At 48.5% G+C, this 26491-nt stretch overlaps 13 protein-coding genes across 13 annotated transcripts; 8 read left to right on the forward strand and 5 right to left on the reverse strand.

Moving 5' to 3' along the window:
- Positions 1–1250: 1250 nt before the first annotated feature.
- Positions 1251–1503, reverse strand: P170DRAFT_473200 (uncharacterized protein; the record flags this gene model as incomplete). The annotated part of the gene is made up of 2 exons (XM_024853017.1): positions 1251–1266; positions 1322–1503. 2 exons carry the CDS (start codon positions 1501–1503, stop codon positions 1251–1253), a joined length of 198 nt encoding a protein of 65 aa, XP_024708633.1.
- A 217-nt stretch (positions 1504–1720) lies between these two features.
- P170DRAFT_473201 (uncharacterized protein) lies at positions 1721–2601 on the forward strand (the record flags this gene model as incomplete). Its single annotated transcript, XM_024853018.1, has 2 exons — positions 1721–2077; positions 2131–2601. 2 exons carry the CDS (start codon positions 1721–1723, stop codon positions 2599–2601), a joined length of 828 nt encoding a protein of 275 aa, XP_024708634.1.
- A 488-nt stretch (positions 2602–3089) lies between these two features.
- P170DRAFT_348851 (class I SAM-dependent methyltransferase) lies at positions 3090–3608 on the reverse strand (the record flags this gene model as incomplete). Its single annotated transcript, XM_024843703.1, has 1 exon — positions 3090–3608. A coding segment is annotated over one exon (519 nt), but the record flags the coding sequence as incomplete, so codon positions are not given.
- A 616-nt stretch (positions 3609–4224) lies between these two features.
- On the reverse strand, positions 4225–6365 carry P170DRAFT_445109 (uncharacterized protein; the record flags this gene model as incomplete). The annotated part of the gene is made up of 6 exons (XM_024850679.1): positions 4225–4468; positions 4668–4902; positions 4987–5417; positions 5493–5523; positions 5600–5906; positions 5943–6365. 6 exons carry the CDS (start codon positions 6363–6365, stop codon positions 4225–4227), a joined length of 1671 nt encoding a protein of 556 aa, XP_024708636.1.
- Positions 6366–7409: 1044 nt separating this feature from the next.
- On the forward strand, positions 7410–9455 carry P170DRAFT_490433 (putative D-lactate dehydrogenase (cytochrome); the record flags this gene model as incomplete). The annotated part of the gene is made up of 11 exons (XM_024853995.1): positions 7410–7610; positions 7656–7703; positions 7763–7955; positions 8003–8111; positions 8160–8256; positions 8310–8344; positions 8422–8444; positions 8478–8523; positions 8577–8867; positions 8927–9156; positions 9220–9455. 11 exons carry the CDS (start codon positions 7410–7412, stop codon positions 9453–9455), a joined length of 1509 nt encoding a protein of 502 aa, XP_024708637.1.
- A 920-nt stretch (positions 9456–10375) lies between these two features.
- P170DRAFT_490440 (uncharacterized protein) lies at positions 10376–11291 on the forward strand (the record flags this gene model as incomplete). Its single annotated transcript, XM_024853996.1, has 3 exons — positions 10376–10584; positions 10627–10716; positions 10848–11291. The coding sequence occupies 3 exons, from the start codon at positions 10376–10378 to the stop codon at positions 11233–11235; spliced, it is 687 nt and encodes a 228-aa protein (XP_024708638.1). The 3' UTR covers positions 11236–11291.
- Positions 11292–12595: 1304 nt separating this feature from the next.
- P170DRAFT_325644 (uncharacterized protein) lies at positions 12596–13180 on the forward strand (the record flags this gene model as incomplete). The annotated part of the gene is made up of 1 exon (XM_024843342.1): positions 12596–13180. A coding segment is annotated over one exon (585 nt), but the record flags the coding sequence as incomplete, so codon positions are not given.
- An 898-nt stretch (positions 13181–14078) lies between these two features.
- P170DRAFT_351640 (oxidase ustYa family protein) lies at positions 14079–14790 on the forward strand (the record flags this gene model as incomplete). Its single annotated transcript, XM_024843882.1, has 2 exons — positions 14079–14303; positions 14362–14790. Coding segments are annotated over 2 exons (654 nt in total), but the record flags the coding sequence as incomplete, so codon positions are not given.
- Positions 14791–17148: 2358 nt separating this feature from the next.
- On the forward strand, positions 17149–17928 carry P170DRAFT_445112 (SDR family NAD(P)-dependent oxidoreductase; the record flags this gene model as incomplete). The annotated part of the gene is made up of 2 exons (XM_024850680.1): positions 17149–17655; positions 17695–17928. The coding sequence occupies 2 exons, from the start codon at positions 17149–17151 to the stop codon at positions 17926–17928; spliced, it is 741 nt and encodes a 246-aa protein (XP_024708641.1).
- A 121-nt stretch (positions 17929–18049) lies between these two features.
- On the forward strand, positions 18050–19074 carry P170DRAFT_490446 (uncharacterized protein). Its single transcript, XM_024853997.1, has 4 exons — positions 18050–18207; positions 18262–18311; positions 18372–18526; positions 18571–19074. The coding sequence occupies exons 1-4, from the start codon at positions 18137–18139 to the stop codon at positions 18829–18831; spliced, it is 537 nt and encodes a 178-aa protein (XP_024708642.1). The 5' UTR covers positions 18050–18136; the 3' UTR covers positions 18832–19074.
- Positions 19075–20912: 1838 nt separating this feature from the next.
- On the reverse strand, positions 20913–21572 carry P170DRAFT_473210 (uncharacterized protein; the record flags this gene model as incomplete). Its single annotated transcript, XM_024853019.1, has 3 exons — positions 20913–21272; positions 21326–21418; positions 21495–21572. 3 exons carry the CDS (start codon positions 21570–21572, stop codon positions 20913–20915), a joined length of 531 nt encoding a protein of 176 aa, XP_024708643.1.
- A 271-nt stretch (positions 21573–21843) lies between these two features.
- Positions 21844–22863, reverse strand: P170DRAFT_350779 (uncharacterized protein; the record flags this gene model as incomplete). Its single annotated transcript, XM_024843822.1, has 1 exon — positions 21844–22863. The coding sequence occupies one exon, from the start codon at positions 22861–22863 to the stop codon at positions 21844–21846; it is 1020 nt and encodes a 339-aa protein (XP_024708644.1).
- Positions 22864–23566: 703 nt separating this feature from the next.
- P170DRAFT_424094 (putative salicylate hydroxylase) lies at positions 23567–24923 on the forward strand (the record flags this gene model as incomplete). The annotated part of the gene is made up of 2 exons (XM_024847547.1): positions 23567–24415; positions 24489–24923. The coding sequence occupies 2 exons, from the start codon at positions 23567–23569 to the stop codon at positions 24921–24923; spliced, it is 1284 nt and encodes a 427-aa protein (XP_024708645.1).
- Positions 24924–26491: the final 1568 nt, after the last annotated feature.

Raw genomic sequence — 26491 nt, forward strand, 5'->3', positions numbered from 1 at the left:
TGTATAGCCTGTTACTTTAATAGATAGGCTTCATCGGGTCAATAGAATTTTGATTGATTGATTGATTGATTGATTGATTGGTAATAGTCGCATCCGAATACGTGGGGATCATGATACCCAATCAATTTTGTATAGACACCAGGGCACTAATGCAGGCTCTTTGTATGCAGCGGCAAAACGGAACATGCGGACAAGGCTATGTGGCAGGGCCATGTAGTGAGAAGCAGGTCTAACCTATGACGCCTTGGGGCTTTTCTTTCTTTCTTTCTTTCTTTTTTTTTAAGAAAAAAACTGATATCCTCGCAAGGGCGCATGAGCTCGAAAATGACGCATTGGCCTTGTGCTTACAGGGCTATAAATTCCTTCTCTTCTCCCCGCTTATCACCCTCTAAATGCTACACATTCCTAACAAACACTATCTTCTCCAACCTGATCCTATTCCATTGACTATCATCTCAAGAGAGACACCATGACGGTCTTTGTCAGATGCAACGGATGTGTCGAAATGAGGCATTGCAAACCGACTCTAGACAGAAGATTCGACCTGCCTAAACATTTACTCCTCTGCGAAGAATGCATGGAAAAACACATCAAAAAAGTTGCCGATTGGGAAGAGAAACACAAAGACAAATAAACGTGAGTATTCATATGCCATTCTAAAATGAGGATATACACTGAAATGGACTTAAGCCAACTTGGATGTATTTACTTCGCAGAGTTCACCAAAGGCCACAGGGGAGCGGAGGGAGGGGAGGGAGACAGGGAAAACATGAATATGGCCGCGGGAGTTGACTCATCCGGCATTTCATCGCCTTGTTTAAGCCGAAAGGATCGATTAACAATTATATTGCATTTTGATGATCTGTTTTTGAAGCTCTAGAGATTGCATAAATATGAGCTGTATCGCATAGTTAGAAGAATCAAGACCTTCAATCAAATCGGTGGAGATCATGTAATTCAGCATTTTAGTCATTCCTGCCAAGTCCCCCAAACTGCCATAATAGATTTCCCTGCCTGCCTTCGTGCCAACTTACTAAGTATTGCAGCATCCACTGCAGGCATCATCCTCTCATACCGCACCTAGTAACTCGCCTTTTAAAACAACACATACTATATCTACAGCTGATACTAAGTTGAGCTTGCCTGCCATTCAAGGTAAGAAATTTCGATACGTAAGTCGGAATGGGTTAAAAGGATAAACATAGGGAAACATAACGAAAAGAAGGACCAGACCGAAAAAAACGACATCTCTATCCACATCCCAACCTTTTCATATCATCAGTCCATCCATTTTGTAGGTCATGAAGTCAATAATTAATACTGTGGCGGTGGTCGCTGGTCGTCTATCATCTCCATTATCTGCGTTATGTCCACGGTTCTGCGGATGCCCGTGCCCCCGTTCCTATCGCCCGTCGAAGCCACGTCGACGGCACCCACGTACGAGATCAGATAGCTCTGATAGTTGCCGAGCTCGTTCTCGTGGTCCGACTTGCAGCCAGTCATGGAGAAGCTCTTGCTCTAGCCAGAACAGGGCCGTAGCCAGAACAGGGCCGCAGCGACAACAAACAGTGTCGCAAAGGCATCAAGGGTTATACAGACGTGAGGGAGACAGCTACTGGCTTCTCTAAGGATGATGGCCATTCACTGTTAGAATCATAGAATTGTATCTGGCCATCCTGTTTGCGTCGACACTTCGGTGTCATCGGTCTCTAGTGATGCTATGCAAGTCTTGAATGAAGACATTCAGGGTCTCGAAAGTCAAGAGTTCAACCCATCGAAAACAATATCAGACCCCTTCTTTCACCTAGTCTTCAACTCAGAACCTCAGCCTGAAATTGACCTATCCATATCCCCAGACCCTTTCTGGGCCCGGTGTGGCTTCTGGCCAGATGTTAACATGCAACTTTCTTCCACTGAGACGCCCACTGAGAAGGGCTCCGACTCAAATGCAACGACAAACACCAATAACATTGATATCTCCACAGCCCTCCAAGCCTCCGAGCCATCCACCTTCTCATTCCCAGACGACCGAACCCTCGAGGTCCCATCGCTGAAGCTCCTCACCGCAGCGACCAAAGTAGCCCACCGGTTGAACCTGGCCGATTTGATCTGGGATCTGACGGCGATCAGCCCGTTCTATCAACCTCGATCCAGCGAGTCGAGTTCCGGTACCATGACATCCTTGGGCTCCTCGCCATCCGCATCGACCTCGACCTCGTCCAGCAATTCATACCCTTCTCCCAACCACCACCACCACCCCTAAATACCACCCTCGATATAAAATCCCTCCCCCCACACCTGCAGCCAATCCCCACCCAGCGCCTAATCCCCCACCACCCCGTCCTCGACCTCCTCCCGTGGCCCGGCACGCGCGATAAACTGATCCAAGTATTCAATCTGCCCGTGTCCTTGCGTCCCCGGAACGCACAGGACCCAATGGGTTTGGTCCGTCTGGTGCACGGCATGGAGGATGTCGGCGGCGAGGGGATCAGGGTACAGGGTGGGGATCCGTTCGAGCCAGGGGGTGGGAGATCGGGCAGGTTGTGTTTGAGCGGTGGTGCTGGGCTTTTGAGATGGGGGTTTGGATTTGGGGTTGGGTAACGTGGGCAGGTAGTATTCGTAGAATGATATTGTTTCTTAATAGATGATAATGGTTAAGGCGAGATTTATGTTCGATGAATGATTTTTTGTTTGTGATTTGAGTGAATAGGTTAGAGTAGTAGGTTGATAGGGGCCTGGCGCAATGAATACCTGCGTTTACTGGGATACGAGTCCTCGTGTTTGACCCTTGGGTCTTCACATGATGTGTAACTTCGAGGATGGGATTTTGATTATCCTAAAACCGAGCATCAGGTCTGTCATGGGTGGTTTCTGGAACCGAGAAATTGAGTTTATAAGATGTCGGGGATACTTAGAGTTAGATAGTACGGTGTGTTTAGTGCGGGATATTTTTCGAGTTTGCTCATTGTAGTGTTACATCCACTTGGCAATTAGCTACATCAGTTCGGCATGTGAATACGATATCAGACCAGAATTCGTCAACAGTGTGCTGCATGATCTTAATCCTGCGTGACAAAAGACCTTCAAGCCTATCCCAGCGGCCGAATAGCCGTATAGTTATTGAACAGAGGACGCTGCAGAATCTCCTGCTCCTCAATCCCTGCAACTTCAAAATTTGGATGCGTCACCCACTGCACATCCTTCATCCCCGCCAACTTCGCCCCCCTGTTATACATCTCCCTCGGCAGGAAGTAACTCTGGAACGAAAAAGGCTCCGACGTATACATCGTCGTCTGCACCTTTACACCCCCATTGTCCAATCTCTCTATCACCTCCACGCCCTGCCCGTGGTAATTCCCCACCGGCAGAGCCCTCCCTTCCTCGATAGCGCCCAAATCCGGACTAATACCAACCACGCGTCCCCCGGGCTTCAAACTATTGAATATATTCCGCCACATGTCCAGCATCTCGGCATCGTTGGACGCGTAGTTTAGCAGCCAGCAAGACAGCACGACATCAAATTGACCCACATCCAACGGCTGGCCGCAGTCTGCGACGTGGAATTCAACGCGTGGGTCGTTCGCGTTGCGTCGTCGCGCGATGTCGATCGTTAAGTAGAGGTTATGTCACATCACTCTGATAACTACAAAACTCTGCGAACTGGGTTAGGTCCGCCCAAGCTCTATGTTTCAATCCTTTCCTCTTCAGGAAACAAAGTTCTTTATGTCTATGCTCCGACTATCAAGGCGACTTTTGACATGGTGTCAGTGGTCAATGGTTGAAACTATGTGAATAGCGGGAGAGGTTTTAGAGTTGTAGGACTAGGCGATGCGTCGAAGAAGGACATCTTGACGGCGCCTGAGGCTTCCCAGCGCTGTGATTCCGCGGTGCAGCTTGGTGTGTCGGGATTGTATATGAGGATTGATCATTCTACCGCGCCGGAGGCTGTGCAGCTTTAGCCTGTTTGGCTCCCTGATCAATAATCACTGATATTAGTCTCTCGGAAGTACGTTATAGCATGCTTGGGTTCTCAGGTTACAATAGGCTCTATCCTCGCTATGAATTAGACTAGTCTTTTACATTTCACTCAACAATATATGTTCCTGACTGAAAGATAACTCTGCACCTTCAGTTGGCTATACAGGGTATAAAATAACAACTTATCAAAAGTACCACTCTACTCAAAATAAGGTAACACTAGATCCAGAAAGCTATCCAGTCCCATCATATCCGGCAAATTGTTCCAAAAGCTCGAGTCATAGATATCCACCCCAAATCAAGTGAGCAATTTTCGACGCCCGAGCTCTCTACTCGATCCAGACTCGGTTGGCGGCCATTAACCTCTGTCTGGCTGCCCCCTGAAGTAGTATTACCCGTCAAAGAGGACGGCCGTAATGCCGCGTTGATGAGAACTTCTAGCAAATCTGCATACCGCTGCGACATGTGAATGTCGTCAGGAGCATTTTGTCTGATGGTATGAACGACCGCAAGAAGGAGATTAATGCAAGGGTTAGTGGTGCGGTCGAGTTACTCTTGGCTCCTGAGTGTGGCCTATGGATATGAATGCTGGTTAATAGGATGTTCCTAGTTGCGGAGGCTTGGAGGGTGTGGTTTGATGTCTTGCCTTGAGGAGGTATAAGGAGGCGCAGAAGGTGTATAGCCAGTACCTTACGGCTACGCGCTTGAAGGGCAGGGACGGGGCCAAGTACTGCGTTAAGAGCTCGAGCATGTCGATTGCGGCTTTGGTGGCTGCTTCCGCGAACTGCAATAGTGACATTGCGCAGGGGTCCGTATGTTCGTGCCGCTCCATCGACCTCTCGAACATGTGTGCAGCCGGACTAAGCCCACAGAGCCGGACATAGTAGTATTCTATATCGAGGCAGGCCCCGCGCAGGGATAGGTCTGTTGGCTTGACACGCTGATGAGCATACATGGATGACATGGTCCTCTCTCCATTACAGACGGGACGGAATGGAACGGTCTTACCAGATCTGCTAAAGTGGCGCTGGGTTTCCCAGCGATCAAGCCCTCGCTTGAAACTGTCCCACGCGGCGGCCGAAACGGGAGGTCCGGCACCGTGCTCACTTTTCCTCCAAGCTAGAAGGAGTTCTCGTGCCTTGCGCATATGGATGGCGAGGTCCACAGCGTTTTCTGAGAACCCATCTGCCGTAAGAGTAGATGGGAGCCGATACACCATTTCTGTCCAGTTGGTGTTTGCCAGTTGAGGGTCGAGTCGGAGGCGTAGTGCAAGAGCTTCGTCTGTAAGGCAGAGGAATGTGCACAGGATGCGAGACCACTCGAGCCTGTCGGGGTCGTTCTCGAGTGGAGCACCTCCGGCACGGGGGTGGGGGAGGACATTTTTATCGTCAAAACAACCTAGCTCCTTACCTAGATCGATAGCAGTAGACAAGAGCATCCTAGTGTTATCTTGTTAGTTTTGAATGAATGAGTGTATTGATTGCCCGATTCTACTAAGGGCCGGGAGTACCAACCAGGACATTTTGTTACTTCTGTATGCTGGCGCTATGATATTGAGCGCTCTCTGGTATGGTCGACGATTCGGGTTGTCGATAGTATTGATCTGCATGTCCCTGGGTACCACCTTCTGATGTCTGAGCTTGTGGCTCAAATATATCTATTTCGCTGCAGTCGCCTACTATGTCCTCTGGGGAGTTAATAGCTCGGGGATGCCATTCGATAAATAAGAGCAAAGCCGCAACGGAACCTGGCTTTCGCATCACTGATGATCCCCATATAGACGACTGGAGAACACGCTGAACCCATGGCCATGTGCGCCAGTGAACTATTTCGGACCGAGCTTCTCCATTGAACCCACTCAGTGGATGATGCCTGGCCGCTGTCATTATTAAGCTCATGGCGAGAACCGGCTCTTCAGCGACAAGAGACTCGTAGCGATCTGGTGACGATTACCACTGCGGTACGACAGGGAAGAGATGCCACAGGTGTGCGAAGTAGAAGTCAAGGTATTCATTCACCTCATCAACGCGGATGATCTTCCGCTTGACTAGAAGGAATTGGCTCCAGGTAGACGCGATAGAGGTCGGTGCCGGTCTGACAATTGTACGCTGATGCGTTGCTGCAGATTGGGTCCCTTCCAAGCTCAAACTGGCCTCGCTTGCGCCGTCTTCTTTAGATCCGGCAGCGGCGATGATATCCAAGGTATCTTGCGCATCCAGAAGCTTTGTTGACAGAAGTTGCTCTTTCGCATTGAATGTGCGATTCAGGTTACCAGAGCGTGTTCGCCGGCTGTTCCCATTTTCATCGACAGCAGGACGAAATACATTCCTCTGGGAGTCTGGTGTCACTCCCGATCCATCAGCGGTGCTACCAGCCTGCGGTCGCATCTTTCTCCTCTTCCTCTTATAGGTAGTCAGGCAGTCCTTCAGCTCGGCCTGGCATCTCCAGCATGAATCACCGTCAGAGGATGGCTCACATCTCTTCTTCTTTTCGCGACAGTTGTCGCAAGATTCGATCCAAATTGGCCAAGCCACCTGGTTGTCAATGGCTTCGAGCTTGGCAAGAGCTAGACCATCACACGAGAAGATCCTGAAGGAGGTATTGCACTATATTGGGGTTCCAGTGGATCGAAGATTCTATCATCCTATCCAGACTCGGCTTATGACGGGTGTGGGTCATACCTCGCCTAGCCCTACGGAGTACACCTTACCGAGATGTCTGGATTGAGAAGAATGGTGGCTCTGAGTCTGAAGGTCCAGCAGGAGTAGGATTCCGTTTTTGTTATGTGAACCCTGGAGTCTCTTCCTTAGCTTGTTTACCCCTAACGTAGAGAGCATAAGTGAAGCACATCTATCATCTGTCAGTTGCTGATGTGCTATATGGATTGAAAAGTCTTCCTTACAACAGGCATCAGGCACATGTCGATTTTGCGCAGCAACTTCCTGTTTGTCTCCTCATCAAGGACAGGGACACCTGGAGAAAGTGCATGGCCATCTTCAACATGACCATCCGAGATGGAGGGATTCATGGTCTTTGCAAGATGGTTAACTTTTAAATCGGACGACATTGTGAAGTTTTGATTGATGAAGAGAGAGCTACTTCCTTTTCCTCCAGGGCGCTACAATCTGCCACGTATATATATATGTAGGAGTCTGTTTTTGCCCCTGACATACCCCTCTCCCTAGACCTGGAGTATTCTAAGCCGATGAGTTCGCACGGAGCCTACTGAAACGCCCTATACGACCCCGAACTTCAAGCGTGGCCCGCTAGGCATTTTGTGGGGAAAGCCCTGAAGCCACAATCTTGTCGTGCAGAGATATCGGATATCCGCTTTCGGTTTTTCCGCTGAATGTGCCAAGAAATCCTGTATTAGACATAAAGGAGCCTATATCGAACTTTTGACTTCTGTACACCGTAAGATCGCAATCAAAATGCAGCGAATGATACAAGGCCATCAAGCGGTGCAACTGGTTTATAAACGAAGCACCCAGCTTAGTAGGAACCGTCAACCTATCCAATTTATTCATAAAATTCAATGTCATGGCGTACGAAGGGATAATGCAAATTTCCCCAAAGACCAAGGTCTTTCTAGCTCCTGGTCTCTTGCAGCCTTTGGGGCTGGTGTGGTTGGGGTGGGATTGACTCTCTGGCAATTTCCCAAGTAAGCCTCTTCTCAGAGCCAGAAGCCGGTGGCTAAGTATGCCGATCAGGAAACCATGTTAAAGGTATGCCTAATCATGGAGCTTGACGCACGGTGCTGACCGCATCATTCTACTGCTACTAGGGCGTTCGGGCTATATCTGATGCTCTTGGCCCAGAGTCAGTGACTACAGATAGCGACGATATTAGCTTCCATTCGTATTCGGACGTGTCGACATCGCACTGTGCAGCAAGACCAGTGGCTGTTGTTACGCCGAAGAGCACGCAGGAAGTTTCGGTAATTGCTCGGATATGCTCTGACTATAGGATTCCAATGAGTGAGAACATTTGTTTTGGACTTTAGATCAGCTTCTAACTCATTTAGTCCCATTTGCTGGTGGATCCAGCGTCGAGGGGAATTTCACCGCTCCATATTCGGGAATTAGTATCAATTTCTCTCAGATGAACAAGATCATTGCTTTCCATGAAGACGAGTAAAGACTTCCGCTTTAATCGCAAGAGCTTCAACTGATATTTAATAGTACGGATGTCGTCATCCAGCCCGGAGTCAATTGGGTGGACCTCAACGACAGGATCAAGGAGAGCGGACTCTTTTTACCCATGGATCCGAGTCCAACTGTATGTATAGCCCGTGTCCAACAGGCTGCTTTCTCGATTAATATAACGTACAGGCTCTTATTGGTGGCATGGTTGCGACAAATTGCAGGTATTATCCCGTATCTAGGCTTGAAATATCATTACGCGAGACAAAGTGCCTTGAAACGGCTGATATCATCTTGCCAGTGGAACAAACGCGGTCAGATACGGTACGATGAAGGATTGAGTTATCAATCTGACAGTCGTCCTGGCAGATGGCTCTGTCATCAAGACTCGACACCGACCGCGGTATCATGGTCCTACCCACTTACGCACGCTCTTAATTGTCTAACATAAGATAGGAAAGCATCAGCTGGTTACAACCTTAACGCTCTATTTACCGGCTCCGAAGGGACATTAGGAATGATCACAGAAATTACACTCAAGCTCGCACCGGTTCCGGAAACCCAAAGTGCCGCGGTTGCTACTTTTCCTTCCGTCCGGGACGCAGTATCATGCACCACGAAGACCATGCGCCAGGGGATCCCGGTCGCTGCGGTAGAGCTTATGGATGAGGTACAGATGCAAGTCATTAACAAGAATGGTGGAGCGGGTGGGAGAATCTGGGAGGAAAAGCCTATGCTGATGTTCAAGTTAGTGATCGAATAGGCCATTAACCAGCCTATGCATTTTTTACTAAGATGGCAAACAGATTTTCGGGTACAGAGCAGTCTGTATCCGCTCACATTGAGAGGGTCGAAATGATGATCTCTCAGGCGGGAGGCAGTGCATTCGAGTTTGCGCGCACAGAGAAAGAGATGCACAACCTATGGTCTGCTCGAAAGGAAGCCGTGTGGGCGATGTGTGCCCAGTGGCCGGAGGGTACGCGAATATGGTCTACTGATGTCGCTGTGCCGTTGTCCAGCTTATCCGTAATTATTGGTTAGTATATCTCTGACCTTTCGGGTATACGCGTAAGGCACTAATAAGCTTCCTTGATGCCAGACCTATCGAAAACGGAATCTAGTTCATTGGGACTATTTTCCAGCGTTCTGGGACATGTTGGCGACGGAAACTTCCACCAAGCTGTGATGTATGATCCTAGTGACTCGTCTCAGGCGCACGGAGTACAGGAATGTGTCAGGAAAATGGTCCATAGAGCGGTTGAGATGGAGGGGACTGTCTCAGTATGTTGCCTGCCAGAGGCCTTTCTCTTAGCTCTGACTGACTGGCTTTGCTAGGGCGAGCATGGTATTGGGCTAGGCAAAAAGGAGTGTCTTATCGAGGAACTTGGGCCAGAGACTATTGCCGTGATGTGGGCTTTGAAGTGGAGTTTAGACCCCCAGTACGTCCAGCGCCCTGCAACTCATTTCTAGGACTGACAACCACAGTTTTCTGATGAACCCTGGGAAGGTGTTCGAGCCTTGACGATAGTATCAGCAAGTGTTTAGTGAGAGAACACAGCCAGTCTATCGACAGGTCGCCTGGCAGGGGTTATTTGGGGATGAGACGAGTTTCTGTGCGGTGACTAGGATTTGCAGCGGATTAGTGAGACTATATAGGAATTGGCCATCACGAAATGACTCGACCATAAGACAGGTGTCACTCCCAGCATAATATTTATACTATAAGGTCATGCATTCATAGGCTTCAACGCAGCCCAAGATGCTCAAACTAATGAACAATCATGGCAGTTAACATGGCCAACGTACTATGGATAAGAGAGGACAATGGGAGGGAGAAATTAATCCCTCGGCAGGTTCAAGATTTCGGCTGAACCGGAAATCCTGCCGTGCCCAAAGCAGAGCAGGAAGGTTGTAGTCATGCGGATAGTGGACTTGGTTGGTTCTTCTCAAACACCGCGAGCTAACGCTCATTGGAACTTGACATTTGCTCCATCGGATATTTTCGAAATGGAAACTGCGCTCTCCGCCTGATCTGTGCCCTAGATGGATCTTGCTCACTTTGCGGGGCCCCAGATTCTTAGACAAGCTGAGTTACTGCAAAATTTAAGGATCAACACAGACTTCTAGACCATTCCTAGCCATGCTAGAAGTACTCCTAATTTCTCCGGGCTCAGACATGACAACAACCATCTTAAGCTTTGTTGTATCTACACTACAAATCCTTTGTCAATAGGCTTTGAAGAGGCTACGGCGCTATGTTGTTTCTCACCCTACTATTGACCACTCTTCTTTTCGGCATATGCCATGGATCTCCAACCATGAAACGCGCCACACTGAAGGAGGTCACCGATTCTGGGGATAATCCAGCGGCAATCAAAATGTATATCTATGTCCCCTACAGCGTACCTACATCACCCGGAATAGTTGCCTCCCTGCATGGTGCTTCTGGGAATACTCAGCAACAGTACCAGTCCACGCCATATGCAAGACTCGCCGATAAATAGAGTTTCATTGCCGTCTATCCCGAGTGTCCTCAGGGGGCTTGGGATGCAACATTGGCAGAGTCTATTGTACACGAAGGCGGAGGCACCAGCCAGTCGATTGCCAATATGGCCAAATAAATTCTCAATACCTACAACGCCGATGCCACCAAGGTCTTTGTATCAGGTGTTTCATCCGGTGGTACCATGGTGGTAGGCACATATACAATCCATACAGAAGCTATAGTCATTATTGCATGATACCAGTATTATCGAATACGATGGCGGGGGCGTATCCAGATGTCTTCAGCGGGGCGATTTTATATTCTGCTGGATCCTCGAAAAGCATTCGAAACATGTACCCAAGTTATTCGGGAAGCTATCCAAAAATACAGCTCTATCTGGGGTCTAAAGATACGATTATCGGATCAGCTGCCTTTAACACGACACTTAACACTTGGGCTTCAGTGCACCGGTATAATACCTCTCCTGATGAGTTACTGGCCAACACTCCCATGCCGGGCTGGACAACATACGCTCTGGGAAGCAAACTAGAAGGGATCTGGGCGGAAGGGGTTGGACATCCCGTTCCAACTCAGGGTGACGAGGATATGAAATGGTGGGGTTTTGCATAGTGGTGTTGTATGAGATTCACCTACATCTGTCATTTACGAGGAGCTTCTGTGATGGCCACTTTATCGGCCAAGATATACCTGTTCTGAGGCCAGAGGGCGTAGGATGAGCCCCTCGACTTTCTGAACCGGGAGGAAGAGGGTTAGTTAGAATCAAGAAGTAGCTACGCCTCGGCCTAATGGACAGGCAATAGTCGAGTCGAAAGTCATAAATGTCCGACTTAGCTTGACTGTAATATCCCGTGTCCTGTCTTCGTGAGAGTGCATCAGGTCTCCCCTGAAGCTGATATTGGCGTTCACGCCATAGAGCTGCTCAACACTAGGCGAATGCATCATGCTCTTTCTCTGGACCGATTCCAAACCCTATATGAATAGTTGAGATCTACAGGGATTCTTCCGCGGCACAACGCGTTTATTGAGACGCATTGTTATATTGCTGAGAAATGGCTTTATCCCTGCGTGGCAGCTCTTGCCTCGACCTCTGTGGACGAGCAGGCAGAACCTCTTTACAATAGGAAAAATATATTTCTTTGAATTATTGACTATTAACTATTCCTGGCATTTTGCTAACTGGGAGATAGGAAACAAGCTTTAAGGCTAGCTAGAAAGTGAATCATTGTATTATAACAGGTTCAATATGTAGATCAGTACCCCAACAGCCAGAGATTTGATGCTTGTATCTTAGGCAAGGTTGACGACGTGCTCTGACGTTGTTTGTCCAGGGTTTTATGAATCACGTGGTGACTCGAGACAGTGACAGGGAGGCACACAGGAAACATCTGATGATTTTAAATATTTGAAGTCATTTTATTACCTCAAAACCAGGTACAGCCAAAGAGGTCCAACGATATCCATTTAGACATAAACACATCTAAAGCATGTCTAACACAGGGGGGTTGTAACTAATGCCATGATGAGCCAGATCTTCCTGGGCGCGAGGGGTGGGGGAAACAGATTTCAGAAAATTCAAAAGATTTGATCGCCCAACCGACCTTTACCCCTCGCAGCCCTATCAATACTTTATGATTCAGAAGTATGCATGCAGGATGCAAGCCAAGCCTGAGAAGACCGGGTGTACGGTTTCCTTGCATATTGACCGACACCCCTTGTGACCAGAGAAGGGGATGGGGGGAGCGGGGGATTTGCTCCCTGGAACACAAACTCAATACTTTATCTCAACCCTTCAATTCAGATTGAAATTTACCTACTTACTACAAAGCTCTTGCTATCGCCAAATTTCGCAACCATAACAATGGCAGCCTATACCGCCCTGCACAAGGAAAGCTTCGACGAACCCGATCTGGAACAACTTGATACCCCCGACAGAAAACGGTTGACTCTAGGATTCAATCTTCGGAATGTGACAATTATTTCTTCTTTTGCTGTGATTCTGTCCCTCATCGCCGCAACCTTAGCCATATCCAAGCACATACCACACAAGGATAGCCAGACATTTCACTTCGAATGCGGCGAGACGCCATCCGATGCAGCCCGCCTAGGGTGCAAATTCGACCTATCTGCCTTCGCGTGGGTACCACCCGCCTGCTTCGACGGCGAGATGATGGAAGACTTTCTCAACTCCAGCGATTGGAAATGGTCGCTGGACCGCGAAGGCCAACAAATGGTGTCAGAGGAATACGCCCGGACAGGGGACTTCGAGTATCTCTACACCACAGCGACATACCACGCCACACATTGCAAGTACGCATACAAGCGGCTCACTCGGGCGATGTTATTACGGGATCAGAGCGGGATTGATGGGTACATCGGGGGTATTGGACACGTGGACCACTGTATGCATATGATTGAGATGGCCGCCGCAGGGAATACGGATATCTGGGGGACAGGTAAAGCATATACGAAGATGGCCTCATGTGGACAGGGGGTGTTTGAGTCAGGGAATGGCTGGTTTGGATGGGATAATGGACAGAAGATTTGGGAGCTTCCTGACTCATAGGGAATGGAACGAGGTATGGACCGTCTTACGGAGTACTTGAGCGGGAAAAAGGATGCACCTTCCTACACTAAGCTTGGCTCTGCGAAGGGTTACAAACGAATTTTATCGATGCTGCTCTCTAGGGGATCTGTTGATTGCTTTTACGGTTAGAAAGCTCAATAGCATGATCTATAAGTGCAGGATTTAATACCATCCATCGAAACACTGAGAGGAAGCCATCATGGAGTTTATCATAAAGAATTCAAAAGTCAAGTTCAACTTACAGCCAGTCCCTTGCGTCTTCGAAGCCATATCAAATTCCTACTAATCGACTACAAACTACGCTGTTCATTTGTAGAAATGAACTTAGAACAGAAGGATTGGTGCTGAAATAGTCGAGAGATTCAAACGCAAGACCAAACCAATCAACATTCGTTTAGATAAGAAGTACCATTACCAATTTATGATGGGCTCAAAAGAGCGGAGAGCCAAGCGCAAATTTGACAATAACCAATCTCAAACAGAATAAACATGAAACCGAACAACCGCCTTCGTCTTCTTCTTCGTCATTATCACCCCGTCGTTCTGACTATGGCTGATGATCATCTGTCTCAAGCCGATAGGCCCAGCATTGAAAAAGTAATTGTCGTCATCGGTGTTCCAGGGATATGGATTTTCACCCATTCAATGATTTGTGTAGAGGAGCACATTCTATTCATCGGCCTTCTCAGCAGCAGTGCCAGCATCGGCACTGTCACGTTTGAAGCCAGCCACACCGTGTGCTATAGTTGTGAACACGGGGTTATAGTCATCGGTGTAAGTTGACCATGACCCTAGCCTGTCTTACAGAGTCACTGACTTGGCAGCGCCAATCATTGACGAAGTAGAAATCCCCCAGTACACCACCAGGATAAACGGAACGTTGCTCTCCCCACCCAACCCCTCCGTCGCTCGCCAAGAACCGAGCGAGGAGAATGATGCCGAGTGGCTCAAATACAACCTCACTCCTCTCTTTGGGCTCACCCGGGATGAGATCATCAAACTGGGCAAAGACCCAGAAGCCGCGGCTCGGTATGATCGCGAGCACTACGGGCTCGATGAGGATATTTATGTCGGAAAACTGGACGTATCGCATGTATGCTGTAACCCCTCGCCCCTCCAAAGTATCCGGTAAACTGACAAGGAAATGGCAGCAAATTCACTGTCTCGACTCCATCCGACAGAAAGCTTTTGCCGACTACCCAGGGTATCATCCAGAACATAGCCACCATCGCAAGAGAGAATGGAACGAAACCACTAAAGGTTGGATCCACCTCGGCCACTGCGTCGACATGCTCCTACAGTTCCTTCTCTGCAATTCAGACCCCACGGTGTTGGCCTTCACGTATGTCGAGGGTCAGCAAGCACCGTGGCCAGACTTCAAAATCAATCGTCAATGTCGGGATTTCAACTCACTGGTAGAGTGGACCAAATCGAGAGAGCTAAAAGGGTGGGAAGACGCTCCTCGACCGAAGGATGCATTCCTGTGGCCTAATCCTTTTGTTGGGGAGCCAGACTTTGAATTGGGATTTCCACTAGGACATCACCACCAGCAGGAAGGGAATCCAAATCGAGCGTTATAACCATTCCTACATCCTGTTGTCATCCAATGCCTGTATTCATTTCTATGAAATTCATTTTCGTCTATCTGAACAATTTTCACGAGTATGAGAATACGCAATCCTTCTGTAAATTAACCCCTACAGTTAACTAATATGCTGGACCTTGAATACCGCGGGCCTAGGTGCCATTTCTGCCTAGATATCTTGATATTCAGGCACGAGGCCAAGGGAATAGATGGGGCAAGCAATTATAGATGCCATGACTGGACTGCTGACCGTACTTGAGCCTTAAAAAAATATATCGAACCAAGAATCCCCAAAATCTGTCCTTCCTTCTCAGCTTACGCATTTACTAAAATTTCGAGCTAATTATTGCAGACTTTATAATCCCCTTTGAATATCACGCTATGCTGGATTTATATTGGTACATACGACCACAGGGTGAGGAGAACAGGGCTTCCCGTCCGCTCAGCCGTACTTAAGCCTCACGCCGGCTGGTTAGTAGTTGGGTGGGTGACCACCAGCGAATCCCGGCTGTTGTATGTTTTTGTTTTTCTTTTTCTCAACCTCTAATCAAGGTTCAAAGCTAGGAATGTGGACATTTTCTCTACATGTCAATCCCGTTGTTCCAAAAAAAGAATAGACCCCCCCCCCCAATTTAATCCGCTGTATAGGAAGGACGAAGCTCTGAACAAGGGCCATATCCCATCATTCTGGAAGACCGACCCTTGACTGTAATAGACCTGAGGCAGTGGCAGTGGTTAATGAATTGAACGGCCTCTTGTTCACGCTTCCGGTATTTGAACCTTGTGCCAATCTATATAACCCGAACCGCTGTTCGTGGTGGGGGTCACATAGGATCCCAAATCCCTCGTTTAGGTTATATATTTTATCTGTCTAGTTCTGAACACGCTTGACATCCTGCCCATCTATCTGATTCGAGAATTTCTCTCTGCTTGGCAAGTTGGCAAGGCTTTTAAGGTTTCCACAAGGCCTAATATTTCACATTAACATGCTCCATCAAACTCATCGTCCACCCGCCACTCTTACTTGCCATATTGAGATTAGAAGAATCATACGGCTCATCTGGCTCACCTGGCATCGCATAATTACATGTTTGGGAAAGCCGACCAGAACTTTACTATTCGATTATTATCGATGATCGTTCTCAACATGCACTTGGTCTCCCAGTCGCCACTGTGGTGCATTTGAAGGCACCAAGCCACCACGATACTCGATCCCGTGTCGTCTTGGAGTTGCACACAGAAATGAATAATGCGCAATTATATATTTAACTGTCCCGAACGAGGCCTTGCGAGAGGTTGCTAGCCTGGGAGTTAAATTGCAAATCCTAGATAAGGCAAGAGACATAGTGTGGAATGTGGTGCGGACGGGATTCTATCCAGGACACAGTTACCGCCCATCCCGAAGGTATACAGCGGCAGATCTACGCTCCGGGTCGAAGATATAGGTGTTTAAGGGAGTAATGCCGTGGTTATGTCGTCTGTTAGAGCACCCCCAGCAGACGCCGACGCCAGTTAACTTACGTGTATATGTTCTTGTTTTCCGGAAGACTCTTTAGCTACTTCTAGACTCCCCAACCTGATAATTGTGCGGGGGCCGAGTTGAAGGCTAAGGATTGGCCTGTATGGCAGGTGCTAGTCTTATGCTTGCTATAGCTGATGCTTGGGGGACTTGTGGAGGATTCCGAAGTGACGGAGTATAAGAGGGCCTTGAGCAAGGCATAGACTAGGCCTAAGCTATAGATATAGATATAATAGAAGGCGCAGGAAGTAAGAGACATTCATTACGAAGAGGGAGGCCATGACTGGTAGGTATCTGATGGCGGAGCTGATCCTGATAATAAGGAAATCTTGTTACTACAGATGGAGACTACTATGAGTGAATTCCCCTGACCGCCAATTCCCCGATAGGAGAGGTACTGATTATAGCCATTTGGCGGAGGATCTCTTACTTCTTGCTAGACGGTATTGTCTGTCAGGCAGCTAGGGAGGTTGTTGGCGGTCAACGCACTGGCCTCGCGCATTGGACAGGCAGCTAGCAGGAGCACAACTCGTAGTAGGGCAGACTAGTATTGGCGATAAATCAACTGGCAGCAAACAGACAAGAGAGGTATGGACGCTTCTAAGTACCCTTATATGGCATTTTCTACTCGGTTGCTAAAATATCTCACCCCTTTGCCCGATCTGTTTACATCGGGCGAAGACCATCGCTCTAGCGCCAATTGTTCGAGCTGCAAGGAAGCTTAGCGAACCAAGGTTTCAACAAGGATCGGCGACTGGTACCCACAAAGCATATAACGCAAGCCTGCTATCCTCTGCTTCCAAACGATCATACTCACTAGCGCACATCCGCAACATGTCCATCCCCAAGCCATTCGCTCTGCATGGCAAGATCGCACTTGTCACTGGCGCCGGCTCAGGCATAGGCAAAGCAGTTGCAGCATGTCTGACACAGGCAGGCGCACGAACAATAGTGGCCGACGTCAACGAAACGACTGGAGACTCCAGCGCCTGCGAGATTCGACGAGCCGGGCACGACGCCCAGTTCATCCACGCAGATGTCACCCGTTCAGAAAGCGTGCAGGCGCTAATTCACAACACTGTCATCACGTATGGCGGCCTGGACATCGCCGTCAACAACGCCGGGCTCGCGCCAGACTCGTCGCCGATCTGCGACCTCGACGAGCAGACCTGGGACCGCTTACTCTCCACCAATCTCACGGGGGTCGCTCTGTGCATGAAGTGGCAATTACGTCAGATGCTCCAACAGGGACGAGGCGGGATGATTGTAAACATGACCTCGGCCACCACTGCCCGTCCGCATTGCGGAATGGCTGCATATATCGCGGCAAAGCATGGGCTCGTCGGACTAACGAAGACCGCTGCGTTGGAAAATGGCTAGCACGGCATCCGGATCAACGCTTTGGCTCCTGGAGCTACGGCAACATATCTGACCATGTCAACAATGAAGGCACTCAAGCTGATAGAGAGCGAGGTGGCTGCCGGAACTAACGTTCTCGGAAGGATGGCGCAGCCCGACGAAGTTGCCCAGGCCGCTCTTTGGCTGTCGTCTAACGCCTCATCCTACGTGACTGGGGCCACCATCGCGGTGGATGCAGGATACGCGCTTGTTTAGGATGAAAGTATGTCTATCTTGTGAGAAGGCTTCTTTCTTTTCTAGGGTACTACACTGAAAGGAACGCTGTATTGGAGCAAATGAAGAGTTATCCCATCTCCCTCGTGATCAAGCCATTATGTTACAGGAGGCTCTGTCGAACCTTTTCGACGACCCAATCCAGCGTGGGAAACAATTCCTCCGCAGTCATGCCGGCGAACTTCATTCAATGGCCCATTCTGGCGTCGTGTTGAAGGAGAACTTTGCGCAGTTGTTGATTCTCGAACTTTCGAGTGATAAGTAAAGGCGATCCCCTCTGCTCACCGCATTCGATGCGGCTAATCATGTCGACAGAGGCCTTGTCTACCTGGACCCTCACCGGACAACGTGGAACTACTTTACCGGTACGTAGAAAGTCTACCGATCCAATACCTGCCGTACAAAAATGTCTAACAGCGGGATAGGGACGCCGCTGCTCACGCAGGCCAAGTTCCCGGACGACGCGGACACAACATCTCTGGCCCTTACTGTCCTGAATGCAGACCCTGTGATAGCAAACGAGGTGATGGACGAGGTTCTGCGATTCCGCGACACTGATTGCATTATACAGGGACGTCCTGTCATTGTCAGTAACGGTGTAGTGAACTAATAGTCTTCACGGAGACATTCTTCAGCGATTTCAAGAACAGAGTCGATCCGGTGGTGTGCTGTAACTTGCTCGGTCTCTTCCTCGACTACGGGCGTGGCGAGGAAGTAGAGCAAACACTGTCCTGGGTGCATCAAGTGCTGCATCGGCGAGCCTACATAAACGGCACAGCATTCTACCCCATGCCGGAAGCATTCCTTGTTCTTCTTCGAGCGGCTAACCCGACGTCTCGTAAACATGCCGCTCCTGCACACCGATTTGCGCAATCTCCTTCGTGAGCGAGTCAGGGAGCGCATCGGCATCCCCGTGGACGCCATGAGCCTGGCAATGCGGATCATAACGTGTCAGGCGGTTGGGATCCACGACCACGACGGCGTGGCGGTCCTGCGGTCGATGCATCTCGAAGACGGCGGATGGGAACTCGGCACCATCTATCACTACGCGTCTAAGAGACTCCGGATCGGCAATCGTGGACTTTCCACAGCGCTGTCCATCCAGGCTATCGAGGGCTTGAGAGACTGTACCCGGCCGGATGGCCGATGCACTGTGTCACATGCTGTATGTTTGGACCCAAACCCCATTTCTTTACTATCTGATTAGCTTCTCACCCGGGAGTTTCAGGATTCGGAGCCGATGAAGACACGTAGTCCTGCTGCGCGGCTCCCTGTTATGATCGGCTCTCTGGTGCTTCCATTGTTTTCTGTCGGGGTGATTATGGTGTTGAGATTCCTACAAAGGGACTAGGTATGCTATTGATTTGATCTATCCAGTTACTCTGCTTGAATACTGGAGTCCGTGAAAGACAGCAAGGCCCTACGACAGGAATACAATGTGCCTCTCCGCTATAGACTAACTATGCTGATAGATATTCCACTAATCAATTCTTGTCAACCCACTGAGCCTTTCGGCCATATTCGAAGCGCCGAATGTCACTAGCAGCCACGAATACACAATATAATCATAAATAGTGCTGGTAGAAGTCAAAGGATAAGGGTTTCAAACTGCAGGATGAACTCGGCGGTGGCCAGGGCGAGAGTTATGTCTTCTCATGGCATTGAATGTCCTCAGTCATAGCACCCACAATTTAAAGTCATATTGCTGTGTGCCGGGCTGAAGCCGACACAGTGGCTCACGCTGCCCAGCCCCAGTGAATCTAGGCTCTTTTATGGTTTTGCTTTTTGGAGGATTTTGTATGAGAGCGAATCCAGGGCGTTGGTAGTTACTGCAACATAATATTCAAAGATGATGACCTCAATAAGTGAACTCATTGATAACTATTCGTGACTTGCGATGTCTATATCCGTGAAGGCATTGGTTCCAAATAGATTGATGGAGAATACTAGTTCAGAAGGAACGTGTGGGTCAGCTTTCTTCAGGTATATATTCAGGGGGGACGAACTGATACATGTAGTAGACGTGGCAGTAATTCTTGTTATTTGGAAGGTGCTAGTGAGAAAGCCAAAACATAAGGAGCCGTGCCATGGGGCATTTACCAGAGGGAAAGGGGACAGTGCACATTGGATGGATTCATAATCAAATGTGGCCACCTTCTTTGAGATATTCATAAATATCATGAAAAGGATAACCGTTTTCCTCAGCCTGACCATCGTTCTCCTCGTCCTCATCCTCATCCTCCTCATCGTCTGAAGGATCCACATTTGTCACCTTCTGCCCATTCACATCTTCTACCCAACTCCAATCACCATCAAAATAAGGAATCAAACCCGGCCTCCCGATATGCGGATAAACAATTTCAAAGTCTACCGATTCATGAAAATAGGAAAGCATCCAAATCCCCCCAATCGTCAACCGCATCCAACCCACATTATAAGGCTCGCACCTGATTCCCCCCTTATCAGGAAAAGGGCGATCAATCAGGATCACATATCCAAGCTTCTCCGCGATCCAGCTTTCAGTTTCCAGGCAAGACTCTGGACTCGCCAGAATAGACTGAATGGCATGATCATCAATCATCAAGTAGGCAAACTTAGTAAACCGAGTGAAGAACAGCCGCCCTGGTCTGAACCAGGCATAGTATGGCATAGTTTTGTTGTTCTCTACTACGCCTAAGCTTTCTGATAGGGTCTGGAAGTCTGTCCATGAAACTATCTCACATTTGTCTCGTTCAGCCATATGACAAGATCTAGCTCACTGGGCGCCTTTAGCTTGGTACCCAGGTGTCAAAAGCTACTGCATATAAGTCTATCGCAAGGTCGTCATGCTTTTGGAGTTGAACAAGTACATGATCTTTGATACCTTCTTTTACACAGTAGCAATATTTAATAAATAAGCTTATTTCTAGATTTCGAGTCCACTGATCTCATAAGCCCTGGTAGCACGATGGATGTACCCAGACGAATTAGAACAAATCGTCCAAGCTAATTTGGATCTTGTTCAATTGTTTCTTCATCTCTTTCACAAAGCTTTGCACCTGTTGTAACTGTGCTAGCCAATCTTTGTCACCTGGCCATTTGCTCTCGACCCATTCCTCCTTGAACTTGGTCAGATAATCCTCCACAAACTGACGCGGTTCTCTTGTCATCCCTTTCATGCGTTCATAGAGAAATAGATCCCAGCATTCTAGCAGCTTCGCATCCTTTGAGCTGGCTGCCTTGTATGCTTTCTGTATACGTTCCAGTTCTTGACGAACCAGAATGTTCGTTTGCTTGTATCGTTTCCAGACATTCGGCATGTTCAAGTAGTTAAACACGGAAATACCCTGTCCACTGTATTAGCTTCTATTTTCACATTTAAAGTGCGCCAATTACTCACGGCGCGCACAATATTGAAGGCTCCGCTGAGGTCTTTTTCCTTCAAACGATTATTCACTCTGGCATTGAGACCTTTGACATCATACCCCCAGAGCTAATTCATTCATCAGAATCAACTCTATTTGTATCTGCTTTCAGTCGATAGCATAATGGGGACCCGGGGCACAAACCTTTCCTTTTATGTCGTTGATGACATTGCCTAGCATCCGGAAGTTCTCCCGAAGCTGGTGACTTCCAAGGGCCTCCATAATGCGGTTTGATGGTGTTTTGAATTTTTTTCCCACCTGGAAGCGATGGCGAGTCTACCAGGAACTCCTAGAACTTCAACGCCTCAACATGATCAGCTTGACGCCATTAGCGACAATTTATGAATCAGCTGGATAGGTATGTGACATATTTCAATGTTTACGCCTCTCCTCTTTTGTGAATCTGCGTTCGGAGACGGCAGTAGTAGCACATTGTTCTTCATCATAAAGGATCCTCACAACGGATTTGGCCTCCTGTAGCAATAATATACTCCTAGATTGTCTTGCTAACTATTCTCCTTGCCCTAAGATATTCATAATCTGGCATCGCGGTCCTGACAGATCTCTCCAAACTCTCGCCGACCTCCTGGCCAAAGTCTCGCTTCCACTTCTCAGACTCGATCGCAATGTCAATCCCAACGCTGCATTTCCCTTCCACCACCCCCGTCGACCCCGACAACGTCTTTTCCATAATAGCGCCCAGAGACCTCTTCGTATCAATTTCCAATGAACATTCTCCCTCATCTTCCTCAGAAACAGAGTTCCAAGTAAGCCTCAGCCGAGACGCCCTCAGCCCAGTCATCTCGCAAAGTCTGACCACCACTGCATAATCGGAGATGACATCATCTGCATCCAGCACCAGCGGTGCAGACCCCTGCTCGCAGGACCAATCGTAGAGTGACCGGGTCCATTGAAGTGTCATGTTTGCTTGCAGATGTGGCTGGACCTCCGACTCGTGCAAATATCCCTCATCACGAAGGTCCAGAACAGCTCGATAGTAAGATGGAAATGCCAGGGCTGGATGCCGGATTAGAAAGACGAGGCACCACTTTCGTAACGCCTCATCGGGCAGAACGGTTTGATTCTTCGGAGACCAAGTTGAGGTCGAAGAGAAGTTCTGCTGAACTCGAAATGACGATTCCGGGTGGGCGTTCTGTTCGCCGAGCGCGGCGCTGATATTGGTCGGGTTGGAGAGCCAGAGGGCATGTTCCTTGACAAAGTACTGCTTGCCCTGATCAATCGCCGCATTTGAATCATGCTCTAGCTTCTCAAAACATGCCTGGAAGACACGTTGCAGGTCGTGGGCCTCGTCTCGGCTCAGATGCCCCGTCGGTCTATGAGGTTTTCCTGTCATCCCAGTCTTCAAAAACGCCGGTCGAAAGTAGTAACCGCCACTTTTGTTGGTCAACGTGTCAGGTTGTTCGTCCAGTGCGAGGATCTTCAGAAGCAAATTGGATGCGGTTCGCGGATAGGTGACCAGAAAGAGTCGCTGAGGAGGGTGCTCTGCACGCATATTTTGGGACTGAATGCTGGTCATGGTTGTTAACTTGCGTTGTATGCAAGACTCTTGGAGAGAGGGAGCAGTGATTATCCGAGAAACGATACACCCACTGGAGTAGATAAGCCATGGGTAATCGCACCCCTTACGAGGTCTGCTGCCAGTCCTGGAAAGAATTCTTCACCAGTTCCTTGTCTATGAGTTTCCACCACGGGCACTAGTTTGAGAATATTTCGAATGTCTCGCTCATATGGCGTCGTATTCAATCCGGCGACACGTAGGTAAGTATGCAGATATGAGGGAGCAGGTATACGTTGGGTAATACCAACTGGATAATCAGCTTAGATCAAAACCTCTTCATGTCGGGGCATCTGCAGCTTATAAAGGTAATTTTATGCAGGATGCTGTTTTGCCATGTTTCTATTATGAATCACGGATGACGGGAACCTGGACTGGAACTCTTTAGCGCATCGGCATCGTGCTCGGAGTATCTTTTCATCCTTCTTCTTTAGGGATATTCCTTTTGTTGAACTGGGGCGACTCCGGACGGGGAGCGCGGAAGTTGAAGATGTAGTATGTTGTAAACTGGCCTAGTTAGAGAATGAGCATTTTTCTGTTACACCCTAAGAGACTATTCTCTGCATGTGATTTATATCTCTTTAACTGCCTCCATCATTTCGCTCCCACACCACCGAGCCTCTGTTCCAGGATAGGACAAATGGAATCGATCGACCCCCCAAAGCGACAATTCAGCGTGACCATTATCGGGGCTGGAGTGGGTGGGCTAACCTTGACGTTAGGCCTCCTCCGGCACAATATTTCCGTCACGATCTATGAGGCAGCCCCGAGTTTCAAACGGACCGGCTTTGGGCTTTCGATGAGCCCTGCTGCTCACCGTGCCCTTTCATTGATCGACCCAAGCATCAGAAAGGCCTATGATGCCCTAGTGACCACACACGCTGATAGCCCGGGCTATGAGCATTTCTGCCAGACGTGGTTTGAGCTCGTCTGGACTACCGCGGATATGCGCGGGAAAGTTCTCACCAACCTCCGAGCGAAAAGCCTGGGACAGACATCAGTGTATTGTGGCGACTTCCTCGACGCCTTGATTGATTGCATGCCTCGGGGAAAGGTACAATGGGGCAAGAACCTGATCCACATGGAAGAGATGGCCCAGGGGACCAAGTTACACTTTGAAGATGGCTCCTCGACCATGGCTGATGTCGTGATCGGTTGCGACGGCATCCACTCACGGGTTAGGCAGTGTATGCTGCCAGGAGAGCAGATTCAGCCGCGTTATGCGGGCATGTACGCATACCGGGCGGTTCTGGACATGGCCACGATGGTTGAAGCTGTAGGCGAGCGCCGCGCTCGTGTTGCAACCATGTACATGGGAAAGGGTGGCTATGTGGTTACCTACCCGATCATGCATGCGAAACAAGTGAACGTGGGATTCTTCAGGGAGAGTGATAGCTGGAATCATCATACGTGGGCTCATCCAACCAGCAAGGAAGAAATGGAACAGGATTTTGGTCATATGGGGGATGCCGTCCGGTCAATCATGAAGGTATGTTAGTTCTTTGACTGACGAGGGGAAGGGACGCTACTTGGGCTTTTATACTAAGCTTGATCTTTCTAAGCATATTATCAACCCAGTTCAATGGGCTGTGTTTGATAATCCCCCAATCTCGACATATGCTCGGGATAACATGGCGATTTTAGGCGATGCTGCTCATGCTTCGACGCCTCATCAAGGTGCCGGTGCGGGCCAGGCGATTGAGGATGTTCACATTCTCACAGAACTTATGGGTGATCAGCACGTTCTCCAGCGAGAACATGTGAAATCTGCGTTCCATGCCTATGACACGGTGAGGAGGCCAAGGAGTCAATGGGTGGTAAGAACGAGCAGAGATATGGGACAACTACTCAGTCTGAGCCTGGATACAGTTACCGGGGAAGAAGACCTCAAGAAGCTATTGAGCAGGAGGATGGCATTGCTATGGGACCTTGATGTTACGGGCCAGGCTGAGATAGCACGACAGTTTATGCTTTATCATCTTCGATTGACTGTGTGATATAATATAAAACCTTAGGAATACTTTCAATTCCCACTATATAGTTGGAGCCGGCTTTAAAAGAAATGTCACTTTGCCTCAACACCTGATGAAATGTCAGACTTGTGTGATTAGGCTCATTCAAGGACCCTGGGAAAGCAGAAAGTTCTAGTACACCACGTAGGTACGAAGCAGGTTACTGGTTACTTCTCGTTTAGGTCATATTTGCCACTTTGTCTTCCAAAATCATCGGTCTGCCTCTAAATGGTACCTTTGCCTAACAGGCCTTATACGGGCTAAGTCCTTTTGAGATTGTTGAGGAGCCATGCCAGGTCGGGCGTCGAATGATTCTTTTTCGAGTATTGGATTATTCTTGAACGATAGGGCCACTGGTGCTCTAACAGTAACATGATAGGGCTCAAAGCAAGGAATTAAGCCATGTACATGCTTAAGTGCTTTTATGTCTCTTTGTAGTTATTCTTGCGTGCACCCCTGAGGGTAGATACTGAAGTCACTGTATATTCTCAGATCTCTTCCCCCCCGTGAGATAGATTTAGGATCATAATTATATAAGTACGTTGCTGTCAATGAGTATTGCACTGCAATAGAGCATTTTCGTAAAAGTGTAGCTAAAAACTGGCGATCTTCTTGCTTGCTTACCATGGTCGATCTAGAAGTTTTGTTCCTCGGGTTTGGGGTGGACGTGAATGCGATTTATCTCCTGTGACCCCGTGGCTGATAGATCCCTCGGTCCGCAACTGATCAGTAAGACTGCAACATGTACAGACAGACTTTCAGTCTTTTCCAAGTTTCAGACCGGCAATATGATATGATACTTGTCCTGGTGTTTTCTTGGTAGTGCAGAGAACGTGTCTGAAGGCCACAGGTGTTTGTGTGCTGACTGCTGACAAGGGCGTGGATGTCTTGTGAAACATTACCAGCAGCAAGCACATTTCTAACCAGACAGTTGAAATCAGAAAGGTCAAACAGGCTCACTTCCTACTGAGATAGATAAAAGATTGACTTGTCTTATATACAATGTTTTTAAAGCCAACCCTCGATTTGAATAAACCTAGACAGTCGGAATAAATTTAGGTAAAGAGCTCTTCGGGTGTGTAGTACGGAATAGGCAACGCTCCTATGATAATGAGCAGCCATGAAAAAATTTGGAATTCCTGCAGATCTGGCCAGTCTCAGCTGAAATATTCAGCCCGTGAAAAGGAGTGCTGACTGCTGAACATACGGCACAAGGATCACTTGCCACGGGTCTATTGTTACTGCCCGCTTATGCAGGTTTCTATTTGTTATTACAGTATGCCACCAAGGTCAGCTCGGCAAAAGCTCCTATCATAACCCTATTCTGGAATTGAAGAGATCTTTACGTGTTTCCAGTTATCATCCGCTGACTGACTTGATGAAACTCATTACGGATCAATCATACGCTTTTTCACCACCCTTGAAAAGCAAATATCACTTCTTTTTTTCTTCCCTTCTCTATACAAATATCATCCGGCATTATTGAATATAGAGGTAGCTTATGCATTCTTTGGTTTTAGATCCTTGGTGAGAATCAAATACGTGTGAACACC

Source organism: Aspergillus steynii, assembly GCF_002849105.1.
Source record: "Aspergillus steynii IBT 23096 chromosome Unknown P170scaffold_2, whole genome shotgun sequence".
Lineage (NCBI taxonomy): Eukaryota > Fungi > Ascomycota > Eurotiomycetes > Eurotiales > Aspergillaceae > Aspergillus > Aspergillus steynii.